Here is a 15850-nt window from a genome sequence, read left to right on the forward strand (position 1 = left end):
TTAAATTATAATATATTAATTTTTAAATATGTATTGAAACTGAAATTTATTTTAATATTTTTGTGAGCTAAGTTTAAATAAAAATAAATTAAAATATAATAATAGAAATAAAAACAAGAAAATTTATCAGTAAAATAAATAAATAAATAAATCTAATATAAATTCGTAATATCATGTTTATTTATATTTTAATAATTTACTTTATATTGAATTAATTTATATATTTTATACAGCATATATCACTTTTATTTTTGCGCAACTCTAGTTCTAAATTAAATCTAGTTTTTTTTTTGTTTCAAAGAAAATATTTCATTAATAAAGTAAAATGAACAGTCCACTAGGGACTACAAATAGGGGCCAATTTTGAAAAAGATTCAACAAAGACTATGATATAATTGAATTACATTGATTAAGTAACTTTCCTAATTTCTCAGTAGAAGTTTCGTTCTCCTCTCTCTCACGAAGAACACCATGCTCAGTTCATCTTCTTCATCTTCTCTGCATGGATCGGCGAGCCACTTCAACACACATCCAAGGTATCCTCCGATCTTTATTAAAGACCAATTCATTCCTTGCTTTCCAGATCTGCCAACACAAGTTCGCTGCTAGCTCTATATCACTTGAATAGTTGTGGCTTCTAAGACTGGTTGCTTGTATGAACTCTAACCATCGCTTCCATGGTTTCATTTGTTGTGCAGGAACTTCAAGCTCTGCGAGCCTCCATGCTTCCATTGAGTCCGGACAGTCAAAAATGCAATGACCCACTGATTCTTCTTCCATTTGGCAGTGAATACACATCGGGTTAGAAGAAGCGATTCTGGAATGCAGCTTTTGGTTAACTGGTAAGCCTTCATGAGCCATCTTCCAGATAAAATTTTTTACTCTAGGGTGGCTTTTCATCTTCCATATGTTCATCCAAAGCTCTTTTTGCTTGCATTGATCATGGAGGAACTCCGTTGGAGGGTGGTAGAAGAGGAATGCTACTTGGTAACCTGACGCTACAGAATATCCGCCGTTGTTAGTCTGCATCCAGGTTAGTTTATCGACTTCTTCACAGATAGGAGTATTGATGATTGCTTCAGTGATTTTTGATTGAGAAAATTTTGCTATTTTATCCTGGTCTCAAGTTTTGTTAGGCAAAATTAGCTTTGACACCCACTGAGGGATTCTATTAGTGTTTTGATTAGAAATAGGCATAATTGCAGTGTAGTCATTGACCCATGAATCTGTATGAATGTTCACCATATTTTCCCTACCAATTTTCTAGATTAGTCCTTTTTTTTGGACTTTCCTGCCTTTCAAGACACTCCTCCAGCCCTATGATAGGTTATTCCTTGTCTCTGCTCTCAGGAAACTTGTGAACTTGTAGTATTTACTCCTGTAGACTTTATTAAGCAGTGAATTCGATTTAGTAAGTAGCCTCCAGCCTTGTTTTGCAAGCATTGCAAGGTTGAAAGCCTTTAGGTCTCTGAAATTTAGTCTTCCTTGATTTCTAGGTCTACATGTAATCTGCCAACTTATCCATTATATCTTTCTCTCTCTCTATTTTTTTTGTCCTTACCAAAACTGTAAGATAGTGCGATGTAACTCCTCTAGTAAAGTATCAGGCAATTGAAAACAACTCAGAGTATAGATGGGAATCGCTGTAACTACTGCCTTTATCAAAATCTCTCGACCGCTAGGAGAAAGTAGAGCTCGTTTCCATTGTTGGACTTTCTGACGGACCTTGTCTTTAATATAGTTGAAAGTAGCTCTCTTGGACCTCTAAATAACTGACGGTAACCCCAAATACTTATTTTGATTTCCAACATATGGAACCATAAGAAGATTAGACAATTGGTCTCGAGTTTGAAGTAGTGTATTTTTGCTGAAGAAAACAGATGACTTGTCTAGATTAACCACTTGGCCACTTATACCCTCGTAGGTCTGTAAGATACTTAGTAAGCCTTGGCAGTCTCCTTCTGTAGCTTTGCTAAATAAAATTGAATCATATGCAAAAAACATATGGGTAATTCCGGGGCATCTGTGATTTTGTCTCAAACCAGAAAGATCCTGTCTCTGTTTTCCTCTGTGGAACAGATGAGAGAGACCCTCTGCACAAAATAGAAATAGGTAGGGAGAAAGAGAGTCGCCTTGATGCAACCCTCTACATGGTTTAAAATAACCATGTGGTTGACCATTCACAGTAACAGAGTAAGAAATCATCGTCACACATTCCTTCATCTAATCTAGCCATTTATCGCAAAAACCTAACTTTTTCATCATCGCCCAAACAAAAGACCATTCAACTCTATCATAAGCCTTACTCATATCAAGATTTAGAGCTAGGTCACAGTCACCATATCTCTTATTTTTCAGAAAATGCATAAACTCGTGAGAAATAAGAACATTATCACTAATCAGCCTCCCTTTAACAAAAGCACTTTGATTGTCACTAATCACTCTATTCATGACTGTTTGCATTCGGTGTACTAAAATCTTAGAGATAATTTTGTAAAAAACACTATTAAGACTTATAGGCCAATATGCTTTATAGAGCTCGCATTATCAACTTTGGGAATAAGGCAGATATGAGTGTGATTAAAAGCTTTCAAAATTTTACCTCCAAAGAAAAAATTTTGGACCGCTCTGATCAGATCATCCTCAATTGTCTCCCAAAAGTATTGAAAGAATTTAGCTGTAAATCCGTCATCGCTAAGAGCTGAAAAGGGGTTGATAGAGAAAACTACTGACTTGATTTCCGCATCCGAAACTGGCTGAATCAACCTTTTGTTTGTGGCTGCATCAATTTTTAGAGGCACATGTTGAATCTCCTCCTCCGGATCAGCCGGGTTATTAGAGGCAAAAAGATTCACAATGTAATTCTCTGCGATTTGTGCAACAGCCTAATTAGCTTAAGCTTTATCTCGCGTCGTAAAGCAAAGGTTAATCAAAGATTACGACAGTTCTAAGCTCATACATATAATATATAAAAAGAATTAATATTATCTAGAAGTCCGATGAAGGATATAGCTCAAAAACAGGATTTAAAAGCGCAAACGTACTATCGAAGCTAATAACTTAAAGCACAAGATATAGATGTAATATAACAATAGATAATAGTATAATAGCATAAGAATCTAGCCACGGCTCACGGTGTTTAAGCCGGCTAGCCATATACAGACTAATAGAAACTAGACAGTAAAATCAGCTTATACAAGTTTTTCTCTCTCAATACAAGCCTCTAGTCCAAAAACAAAATACAAAAGTGAGAGATATATAACAAAATAAATCAAAAAGACTCCAAGAGTAACAGGATCCTCCACTTCTGTCACCATCCAAGCAACTCACTGAGGTGGGTTGCAACTTGCATCTGAAAAATACAACAGAAATATGGTATGAGAATCGGAGGTTCTCAGTATGGTAATAGTGCCTAGTAATGTAGGATATAAGACCCCGGGACACAAAAGGCAATCCTAAACTTCATATCCATCACAAAATTTCAATCTTAAGGCATATTAAAACAGATAAGCATAACTCGAACCTTAACATAACTTAAAGCCTTAGCAGTATAAAATGGGTATTCTAACTTAAAGGATTCTTTAGTCTAACAGTTCTTCGCTGTCCTACAGCCTTCACCAACATATCCTCTGTGTGATCCCATCGCCACCACCTTCTAAACCTCCTCAATCCCAGCAGAAAGCACAATTATATACAATGCAAGTAAGACACAAGTAGAAGCATATAAGGCAAGTAGTCAAGTAAGCAAGTACGCATGTTATTCAATTAGGCATACAATTTCAAGTCGGCAAAGCAAATAAACAGGTAGAAGATGCATATGATGAATGCCTGTCCTATTGGCTGTGATATCACATTGTCGGTTCAACTGCCAACCTGACACATCTCCATGGAGATGTCGCCCTTCGGAATTGTCATTGGGAACCCCCGAGATATAGTGCTCAGATTACTGTCCAGGGTTTTGTGCCTGCACACTCTATTGATCCGAAGGGATGCGAGCGGGATACTCTTGCCACAGACCTCACATCTCAACATAAGCGGGATTTAACCACCGTCCTTAAGCCGCCGCCGCTACCTCGACAGGCGGGATCCATCCGCCGTCCCTGCCGGGAGCATAGCGTCTCATCATTTCTCAGTATAAAACAGCAGTTCAATGATTTTTCAGAAAACATTTTGAATACATCAATGATTCATCATTGCACATTCGAGTCCTCGACTCATCTCAACCACTGTAAATCAACATTTCCATTCCGAGTCCTCGACTCATCTCAACTACTATCAATCAACATTTCCATCCCGAGTCCTCGACTCATCTCAACTACTGTCAATTCACATTTCAATTCCGAACTCAACAGTTCATCAGTTCTCATCTTATATATCAATCACTCTTCACATACCATCCATCAAACACATCCTCAGTACACCCGAAACCTAAGCCTTAGGTTATTTCCCATGTTCTCATACTCAAAATTAAGCCTAAAAGTCTTAAAATGGTGTCATAGAAGCTTATAATCTTGTTGGGAAGGTAAAATAGTTAAAAACAAAGTTTAAATTTGAAAAACAGGGCGTGTGCATACGCACAGGGGTGTGCGTGCGCACGCCCTAGAGAAGTTTTAAAACATGTGCTTACGCATAGAGGTGTGCGTACACACAGGTACCAAAATTCACAATGTCTATTCGCTCGCACAACCTGTGCTAGCGTCCTCAACAGACTGACTGTTCATACACCGGTCCGAGCTATAGGGCCGAGTTGGCTGAAGACAAACGGACCGACCTCACGAAAGATTCGCCAACCGTCGACCTCTTCGGAAAGAGCTCGGACAAACGCCTCAGAGGCCCAAGAAGGCCCAGAGCGAAGGAACCACCGCCCACCAAAGGGCGGTCGGACAAAAGATGAAGATCTCCTCCCCAAAAGATAAGATAAGATAACCAACTTATCTCAAAGGAAGATCATCAAGGCACTGCTATAAATACACTGGAGCACCTAGGTATAACTCATACTACAATTCTACAAAAAACCTGCCAAAAGCCCGTACTGACTTAAGTATCGGAGTCTCTTGCAGGTACCACCCCCCTCCGATGAACAAGGACCCGCAGCATCTCCTACGTTAACAAGTCGGACGCAGTAGCCCAATCCAGATCTAAAGATCTCATCCGAGATCGACCTCCCTGTTTCAGGTAACCATCGGAACATTGGCGCCGTTGCCGGGAAACCTGGAAGTCATCCCATCACCATGGCAAGCAACCCAGCCAACGACCTCAACTCGGGATTAGAAGAAAGAATGCCACTTAAGAACACGAATGCCGCACCAAACTCCCCAAAGAACATACACCAATCCAAGGGAGACAAGCAGACTCAGAACACAGAAATTTTAGATGCCATTTGTGAACAGCAGGATCGCGTCAAACAGCTCGAGCAAGAAGCCGAACGTCAGCGCGAAGCTGAACGAGATCTTCGGAGAGAAACAAGGCGGCGTCGAGAGCTGGAAGACAAATTGTTGAAACTCGAAGCCGACCTCAAAACTAAAACCACTCGGTCCAACCGAGGAGATAGCCCCCACAAGGACCAAGACCCGTTCACAAAAGAAATCATGAAGACTAAAGTTCCAAAGGACATCAAAGCCCCTGACATGACCCCCCTACGATGGTACGTCCGACCCAAGTCATCACCTCAGCAACTTCAGAAGCTGGATGTACCTCACGGATGCCTCAGACGCAACCCGTTGCAAAGCCTTCCCGACCACCTTGACCAAAACGGCGATAAAGTGGTTCGACAACCTGCCACCAAGGTTGATCACAAGCTTTGATGACCTCATCAAGAATTTCTTAGCCAGGTTCTCCATCCAGAAAGACAAAACCAAGCACGCTCCAAGCCTGCTAGGGATTAAATAAGGAGATCGGGAAAGCCTTTGTAGTTATATGGAGAGATTCAATAAAGCATGCCTTGACATACAGAATCTCCCTACAGAAGCAGCAATTATGGGACTCATCAACGGTCTAGAGGGAAGGACCCTTTAGCCACTCCATATCCAAGAAACACCCAATATCTCTGAATGAGGTACAAGAACAGGCGAAAAAGTACATCAATATGGAGGAGAACTCCCGATTAGGAGAAGCCTCAAAGACCCGATTCTCCTACCCACCTCGGGACAAGGATAAAGAGTCCAGGAAAAAAGAGGACCAACCTACTGAGAAACCCAGAAAGTACCACAACTACACCCCTCTCCGGGTGTCTCTTGTGGATGTCTACCGAGAGATATGCAATACTGAGAAGATCCCACCCCCTCGCCCGATTAAACACTAGAAAGGAAGAAGTCGGACAGAGTATTTCAAATACCACCGAATCTATGGGCATCCTACCAACGAGTGCTACGATCTGAAGAACGTCATAGAAAAATTGGCATGAGAAGGGAGACTAGATCGATTCTTAGCCAATAGAACGGATGAACCAAAAAAGAGAAGAAGAGATGAAGAGAGCGAACGAGCTGAACGTACCCCTCACACCCCTGAGAGATACATTCACATGATAAACGGAGGATTCGCAGGAGGAGGGATCTCTAAGTCATCCCGCAAAAGACACCTCAAAGAGGTGTATCATGTCGGAGGAGGGGACAGGTCGGTTGACCTTCCCACTATTACCTTCACTCAAGAAGACGCCGCAGGCATCATCCCGGGGCATGATGACGCTGTGGTCGTTACCATCATACTCACCAATGCCAATCTCCACAGAACACTGGTAGACCAAGGAAGCTCTGCAGATATCCTGTTCAAATCTGCCTTCGACAAGCTCGGCCTACAAGAAAAAGAGCTCAGAGCATATGCTAATAGCCTATTCGGGCACGGAGACACCCCAATCCAACCACTTGGGTACATCCCACTGCACACAACATTCGGAAAAGGAACACGGTCTAGAACGCTAAGTATAGACTACATCGTAGTCGACGTGAGCTCAGCATACAATGCCCTCATAGGTCGGACAACGCTAAACCAGCTCGCTGCGGTGGTCTCCACTCCGCACCTATGCATGAAGTTCCCAACGCCAGAAGAGATCGCCACCGTCAAAGGCGACCAAGAACTCGCGCGACGCTGTTACAACAAAAGTTTGAACCTCAAGGGTGATCCCAGAGGAAAAGAAGCCAACACTATTAAACTCGGGGAAACCCGAGCTCGCGAAGAACTTCGGCCCCAACCAGAAGGCGAGACCGAAGAAGTTCAGATCGGAGATACCCAAGACAAAACAACAAACATAGGGGCGAACCTAAAGGGAGACTTAAAGGAGCTGCTAACAAAGTTCTTAAGGGCAAATTCTGACCTATTTGCCTGGAAAGCCGCAAACCTGCTCGGAATTGATCCCAGAGTAATGTGCCATAAATTGGCAGTATACCCTGGATCTCGGCCAGTACAACAGAAACGGAGGAAGCTCGGCCCATAGAGATCGCAAGCTGTGGAAGAACAGGTACAGGCCTTATTAGAAGCATGGTTCATAAGGGAGGTCAAGTACCCATTATGGCTGGCCAATGTCGTACTGGTCAAAAAGTCAAATGGAAAGTGGCGGATGTGCACTGATTACACCGACCTCAACAAAGCCTACCCAAAAGATCCCTATCCACTCCCGAATATAGACACCCTAGTCGATGCCTCATCGGAATACAAGTACCTTTCTTTCATGGACGCCTACTCAAGGTACAACCAAATGCCAATGTATCAACCCGGCTAAGAGAAAACATCGTTCCTAACCCCAAGGGCAAACTACTGCTACATAGTTATGCTATTCGGACTCAAGAACGCATGGGCTACATACCAGAGGATGATGAACAAAGTCTTTGCCAACCACATCAGAAAGCTGATGGAGGTCTACGTAGACAACATGTTAATAAAAACACAAAGAGAAGAAGCACTGTTACCCGACCTGGCCAAAGTGTTCAACACCATAAGAAAACACAGGATGAGACTAAATCCCACAAAGTGTACTTTCACGGTAGAAGCTGGCAAATTCTTGGGCTTCATGCTCACCCAAAGAGGAATCGAAGCAAACCCAGATAAATGCCAGGCCATACTCAGCATGAATAGCCCTACCTGTGTTAAAGAGGTACAACAGCTAAATGGAAGACTAGCAGCCCTGTCTAGATTCCTAGCTGGGTCGGCGTTAAAATCTCTCCCTTTATACGCTACATTAAGGAAAGGAAAGCGGTTCGAATGGACTCCATAATGTGAGCAAGCCTTCCAGGACTTCAAGACATTCCTAAGGCAGCCACCTATCCTAACCCGACCCTGGCAAGGAGAAGAGCTGATCCTGTACCTCGCCATGGGAAGTTGAGCGATCGCCTCAGCGCTAGTCTGAGAAGACGAGAGCAGCCAACAACCCATTTACTTCAACAGTAAGGCTCTACAAGGGGCTGAACTAAACTACCAAAAGATAGAGAAGTTCACCTATGCCCTCATACTTACCTCCCAACGACTCCGACCATACTTTCAATCCCATACAATCAGAATACGGACCAACCAACCCATAAAAAGTATCCTACAGAAAACTGACCTAGCTGGAAGAATCCTACAGTGGGCAGTCGAGTTGTCCGAATTTGACCTTAAGTATGAAGCTCGGACAATCATCAAGTCTCAATACCTGGTCGACTTTGTCGCAAAATACACAGACGCCCCAGGCACCCCCACTAACTAGAACCTCTATGTCGACGGCTCATCAAACAAAGCCGGGAGTGGAGCGGGTGTCATCTTAGAAAGTAATCAGGGAACCCAACTCGAACTCTCCTTAAGGTTCGAGTTCCCCACTTCAAATAACCAAGCCGAATATGAAACCCTACTGGCTGGTTTGAAACTGGCCAGGGAAATTGGAGCTCAAAAGCTTACCTTATTCAGCGACTCACAAGTAGTCACCTCACAAATAGAAGGGAGCTATTAGGCCAAGGACCCCACCATGAAGAAGTACCTAGACAAAACCAAAGAACAGCTCAGAAAATTCATGGAATACGAGATCCGACATATCCCCCGGGAATAAGATGCCCGAGCTGATGCACTTTCGAAACTAGCCAGCACAAAACTAGGGGGCAATAATAGAAGCCTCATCCAAGAAACACTGCAAAATCAGTCAACCTTAGAAGAAGAGAAGGTCCTAGCCATATTAGACCAAGACCAAGGATGGATAAATCCCATAATCAGCTACCTCAAATCTGAAAAACTTCCCACAGACAAAAAGAAAGCAAAAAGGCGCATAAAGGAGGCACAATACTACACCTTGGTAGATGACATCCTATACAGAAGAGGGATCTCAACACCCCTCCTCAAGTGCGTCCTGACCTCTGCTACAAAGGAGGTCCTGGAGGAAGTCCACAGTGGCATGTGTGGCAACCACCTTGGTGCACGAGCTCTTTCTAAGAAGGTACTCCGAGCTTGTTTCTACTGGTCGACCTTACAAAAAGAAGCAACAGAGTTTGTCAAGATGTGCCCCCCATGTTAGAAGCACGCCAATTTCCATAAAGCTCTGCATGAAGAACTCATCTGCGTTACTTCACCCTGGCCATTCGCAAAGTGGGGGCTCGACCTCCTCGGATCATTCCCCCAGGGATCGGGACAAGTCAAATTCCTCATCATAGGAATAGACTACTTCACAAAGTGGATTGAGGCAGAGCCATTAGCCTCCGCCACCACCCAAAGAAGTTGGAAGTTCCTATATCGAAACATTGTCACAAGGTTTGGGGTCTCATGCTCCATTACCACTGACAATGGCACTCAATTCACCGACACGGGCTTCAAGAACTTGGTAGCTGATTTAAAAATAAAGCACCAGTTCACCTCCGTGGAACACCCACAAGCCAACGGATAGGCGGAGGCCGCCAACAAAATCATATTGGCCGGGTTAAAAAGGAGACTACAGGATGCAAAAAGAGCTTGGGCTGAAGAGCTCCCGCAAGTCCTATGGACATATCGGACGACCCCACACTCCACCACCAGGGAATCACCCTTCCGACTTGCTTACAGAATGGAGGCAATGATTCCCGTATAGGTAGAGGAAAGATCTCCTAGGGTGATCTTCTACAATGAGGATACCAACTCTCAGGCACAAAGGGAAGAGCTCGATTTACTCCAAGAAGTCCGAGAAAGAGCTCGGATTAGAGAGGAAGCGCTAAAGCATTGAATGGCTTTAAGGTATAATCGGAAGGTAATCCAGCGAAGCTTCATCACCAACGATCTCATCTTAATCCGAAATAATATCGGGGCAGGACGGTCAGGAGAAGGGAACCTAGCAGCCAACTGGAAAGGGCCATGCTGAGTTACAGAAGTACTAGGAAAAGGTTACTATAGAGTGTCCGACCTCGAAGGGCGGGAGCTACCAAGGTCATGGCATGCTTGTAACATAAGAAGGTACTATAGCTAGAAAAAAGATCTTAGGCCAAGGCGCACTCTTTTTTCTAAAAGGTTTTTTAATGAGGTGCCAAGCCAAGATCTAAAAGCTGCCCGAACTAGAAGGGTAAATACTAACATGTACACACTCTTATTCATATATTTTTTATCTTATTACTAGAATAAAATTTTCCAGTTCCCTAAAGAAGTTTCCTACCAAGACGCATTAATTTGCACTCAAAAACACAAAACTCATTGTCCGACCAAAAAGAGGTCGGCAAGGTGAAGCAACAAAGCTCGAGTTAATGCAAGAAATAAAAAATAACCCATATAAAGCGACCTAACGAGGTCGCGCTAAAAATGGGATTGCTAAAAATAACTTGAAGAAGGCCCGACAGAGAAGTCGGACCAATGAAAGGATCACTAAAAGGGGAACAAAACAACACAAAGGCCAAAAAAAGGTTGAAAAACCTAGGCCAGAAGTGCTCAACTGAAAGGTACAAGTCTTGAAAAAAAGACATTACTTAAAAAGCAAAAGCACAAGTCGGAAGAAGGCTAAAAAGCCATCCAAATAAACTAAAAGGAAAAGGTTTCATATGAGAACACTACCTAAGAAGTTGTTTGGAACTCGACTAGAAAGTACGGACGACAAATCTTGGGGCGACGTAACCAAAAAGAGCCCACAAAAGGATCATGTCGCCAAGACACAGAAAGCCATGTAAGGATTGAAAGAACAACCTAAGAACTAAAGGCATCTCGCCAAAGGTCAACTTCGCATATTAAGCAAACACAAAAGTTAAAAACATTAAAGGCTCAAGGATTGCTCAAAAGCAACCCAAGAGTTCAAAGTGTTTTTGATTCAAAGCAAAAAGTTGCTAAGAAGCAACTAGCACAAGTGTTAAAGACATACATAGCCAAAGTTCAAAAGGTCTACAAACTGGACCAAATCAATACATAATCAAAACAAAGATATAAAAAGAACATCATAAGGGAGTGGCACTAACAACTCCATCCGGCCCATTTAGAATCTCCAAATCAAGGTCAGGCCCAGGAGGGACCACCTCGGCAGAAGGGGCTGCAGTAGCTGAAGCTGTAGAAACCTTAGCTGGCGGCACAAGGGGAGGACCATCATCATCGTCATCTGGGGCAGGCACAATCTTGCCATCCTCCACCACGTTGTCCATACTGAATGAAGAGAGGTCGACGTCGGGAGCAAGAACCCGAACCTGGGCCTTCAGATTTTCATACACGTCGGTCATGCTGCTCACCATATGGCCCTGAAGCTTGGCATAATCATCTTGAGCAGATTGAAGTCTCTCCCTAGTTTCCAATAGTTCGCCATAGGTCGGAGTATAACTCTCCTTGTACTTTTTAGCTGTCTCCTCAGCTAGGTTAGCAGCAGCTTCCGCCGCAGTAGCTCGAGCCTTCTCCTTCTCAACATTAAGCTCCAATTTAACAGCCTTGGCCTCAAACTCATCCTTCAAAGCCTTAATCCTATTGTACTCAGACTTGGCATCCTCTAGAAAGGCCTTAGTAGCATGAACTGGAGAATTCCTTGATAACACGGGATAAAGCAGTATTAATATTGGCCATCTGAATACTATTGCTTGATATACAATCAAGATGATGAAGGATTGACACATCGTCCAGAGGAACTTTACCATGAGGAGCAATCAACTCTGTGGCAAAGGCCACACCATCAAACTCTCTGTCGCTTAGATTATAAGTCCCAATAAGCTTTTGCCTCTTGGGAGGGGGACTAGCAGAAGTAGGGGAGGAGGCAGCACTAGAGGTCGTCTGAGGCGAGTCAGAGGAAGTCGTCCAAACTCGTGGGGTTGGGATAATCTTCCTTGGATCCTAAGAATCAGTTGCCGGTTTCTTCAGAGGCAACTGTTCCGAAGAACCCTCCTCCGAAGTCTTCTTTGACAAGTTCTGGGCAGCCACTGCCTTCTTTGCTTTGCGAAACATTTTCATCGAATCTGAAGAGGACACCGTCTCTGAAAGAAAGCCAGGAAAACAGTTACACAGCAAAAAAAGGACAAGATCACAAATAATAAAAAAAAACCTTTTCTATGAAAAAAGAGGTCGGATACTACCTAGTTCGGAACGAATGAGGGAAGGATCTCCTAGAAATCTCTTTGTGTCCAGATGAGGAGGCTCCCCCCAATGCTTCTATAAAACACCCACAAAGATCTGTTCTACTTCATCTAAACTCTCCCAGGGGTACTTGTTCATACACTGGGTCAAAGCTGTTCGACCCGGGATATTTAGCGACAAGCCGACCGACCTCTTCAGGTCAGACTATCCGACCTCTTCTCAAAAGAGCTCAGCCAAATTGCAAGGAAAGCCCAATAAAGGGCCCAAATAGAGGAACACTACCTAAATCCAAAGGCAGCCCAAGCCTGTAGAGATAAGGGCGGTTCCCTTGAAGATAAGATGACCTCACTCAAAGATAAGATAAGATAAGATAAGATAACTAACTTATCTTATCTAAGAAAGGTCACTCCTCATCATTATAAATACACTGGAGCACCCAGGTATAACTCATACTCTGATTCTACTAAAAACCTGCTTAATACCCTTGCTAACTTAAGCATCGGAGTCCCTTGCAGGTACCACCACCCTCCGGTGACAAAGGATCAACAGCATTACCAGTCCAACAAGTCGGACGCGTCTGCTCCGGCCACCACCCACAGCCGGACACGTCGTCGCCGATCAGTATAGAAGATCTCGTCCGAGATCGACCTACAAGTTTTAGGTAACCCTCGGAACATTGGCGTCGTTGCCGGGGAACCTGGAAGTCATCCCATCACCATGGCGGATGACCATGACAACGACCACGATTCAGATTTAGAGGACAGAACGCTGCACAAAAATGCGGACGCTACACCAAAAGATATCCCAGAATCTAACGGAGACAAAGACCCACCAAATCCGGGACCGATAGAGGCGCTTCAAGATCGTTTAAAGCAACTTGAAAAAGAAGCCCAACATCAGCGAGAAGCTAGGAAGGATCTACAAAGGGAGATAAGGCGACGCCAAGAATTAGAAGATAAACTTCTAAAACTCGAAGCCGATCTCAAAGCCAAAGCTACTCGATCCACCCCTGAGGACAACTCTCGCAAGGATCAAGATCCATTCACTAGGGAGATCATGAAAACCAAAATCCCTAAGGACTTTAAACTTCCGGATATGATTTTGTACGATGGCACTATAGATCCCGGCCATCATCTCAGCAATTTCAGAAGTAGAATGTATCTCACCGATGCCTCAGATGCAGTTCGCTGCAAAGCCTTTCCAACTACTTTAACAAAGACAGCAATTAGGTGGTTCGATAACCTACCTTCTAGGTCCATCTCAAGCTTCGACGACTTAGGCAAGAAGTTTCTAGCCAGATTCTCCATCCAAAAAGATAAGGCTAAACACGCCCCAAGTCTATTAGGAATTAAGCAAGGAGATCGGGAAAGTCTTCGCAGTTACATGGAAAGATTCAACAAAACATGCCTGGACATACAAAGCCTACCAACAGAGGCTGCCATTATGGGCCTCATCAATGGCTTGCGAGAGGGACCTTTTAGTCAATCTATATCAAAAAAGCACCCCACATCTCTAAACAAAGTGCAAGAACGAGCGGAGAAGTACATCAACATGGAGGAAAACTCTCGACTAGGAGAGACCTCAAAATCTGGATCCACCTATCTCTCCCGGGATAAGGATAAAGAGTCCAAAAAGAAGGAAGATCGACATGGGGAAAAAATAAAAAAATACCACAATTACACCTCTCTTCGGGTGTCCCTTGTGGATGTCTATAGAGAAGTTTGCCACACTGAAAAAATACCCCCAGTTCGACCACTCAGAGGCAAAAAAGGAGGGGGAAATCGGACCGAATATTGTGAATACCATCGAATCCACGGGCATTCCACCAACGAATGTTTTGACTTAAAGAATGTCATAGAAAAATTAGTAAGAGAAGGAAAACTAGATTGGTATCTGGCCACCCGGGACGATGAGCAAAGAAAAAGAAGAAGGGACGAGGATGTCGGACGAACCGAGTGATCACCTCGTACACCAGAAAGACATGTCCATATGATACACGGAGGGTTTGCAGGAGGAGGAATCTCCAAATCATCTCGTAAAAGGTATCTCAAAGAAGTATATCATGTCGAGAGGAAGGAGGAAGCACCCGACATCCCTGCAATTACTTTCACTAAAGAAGATGCATCCAGTATCATCTCGGGACACGATGATCCCATGGTCATCACCATTATACTGGCAAATGCAAATCTCCACCGCACACTGATAGACCAAGGGAGCTCTGCCGACATCTTATTCAAAACTGCCTTCGACAGGCTCGGCTTAGAAGAAAAAGAGCTTAGAGCATATCCGAACAACCTGTTCGGACTGGGAGACACCCCAGTACAACCACTTGGATACATCTCACTGCACACAACCTTCGAAAAAGGAAACCAATCCAGAACACTCAAGATAGACTATATCGTGGTCGATGTGAGTTCAGCCTACAATGTCTTAATAGGCTGGACAACATTGAATCAACTCGGCGCAATAGTCTCAGCTCCACATCTATGCATGAAATTCCCAACTGCAGAAGGGATAGCTACAATAAAAGCAGATCAGAAGATGGCACGCCGCTGTTACAATGAAAGTCTAAACCTCAGAGGCAGAGGAGAAGAATTCCACACAATCGAACTGGAGGGAGTTCAGAAGCGAGAAGAACTCCGCCCATAACCCGAAGGTGAAGTAGAGAAAGTCCAGATCGGAGACATCCCGGACAAAACAACCAATATTGGTACGATTCTAAGAGGAGACATAAAAGAATCACTCGTACAGTTCTTACGAGATAACGTCGACCTTTTTGCATGGAAAGCTGCAGACATGCTAGGCATAGACTCCAAATTAATGTGCCACAAGTTGGCAGTCTACCCAGGATCTCGGCCAGTACAACAGAAACGAAGAAAGCTCGGACCAGAACGATCCCAAGCTGTGGAAGAGCAGGTACAAGCTCTATTGGAGGCAGGATTCATAAGAGAAGTCAAGTATCCGCTATGGCTAGCTAACGTCGTCTTGGTGAAAAAATCAAACGGGAAGTGGCGAATGTGCACCGACTACACTAATCTCAACAAAGCCTACCCAAAAGATCCTTATCCACTCCCAAGTATCGACGCCCTGGTGGATGCCTCCTCCGGATATAAATACCTCTCGTTTATGGACGCATATTCGGGATATAATCAAATCCCAATGCATCCACCCGACCAAGAAAAAATCTCATTCCTAATCCCAAAAGCAAACTACTGCTACATCGTAATGCCTTTTGGTCTTAAAAACGCGGGAGCTACTTATCAGAGGTTAATGAATAAGGTCTTTTCGGATCATATCAGAAAAATCATGGAAGTCTCTGTGGACGACATATTAATAAAGACACAAAGTGAAGAGACGCTATTGTCCGACCTGGCCCAAGTGTTCGACACTATAAGAAGGC

General features: G+C 43.7%; 1 protein-coding gene across 1 annotated transcript; it reads right to left on the reverse strand.

Annotated features, from left to right (window-relative positions):
- On the reverse strand, nucleotides 490-861 carry LOC107627689. Its single transcript, XM_016330514.1, has one exon. It carries the CDS (start codon nucleotides 859-861, stop codon nucleotides 490-492), a length of 372 nt encoding a protein of 123 aa, XP_016186000.1.

Source organism: Arachis ipaensis, chromosome B02, assembly GCF_000816755.2.
Source record: "Arachis ipaensis cultivar K30076 chromosome B02, Araip1.1, whole genome shotgun sequence".
Lineage (NCBI taxonomy): Eukaryota > Viridiplantae > Streptophyta > Magnoliopsida > Fabales > Fabaceae > Arachis > Arachis ipaensis.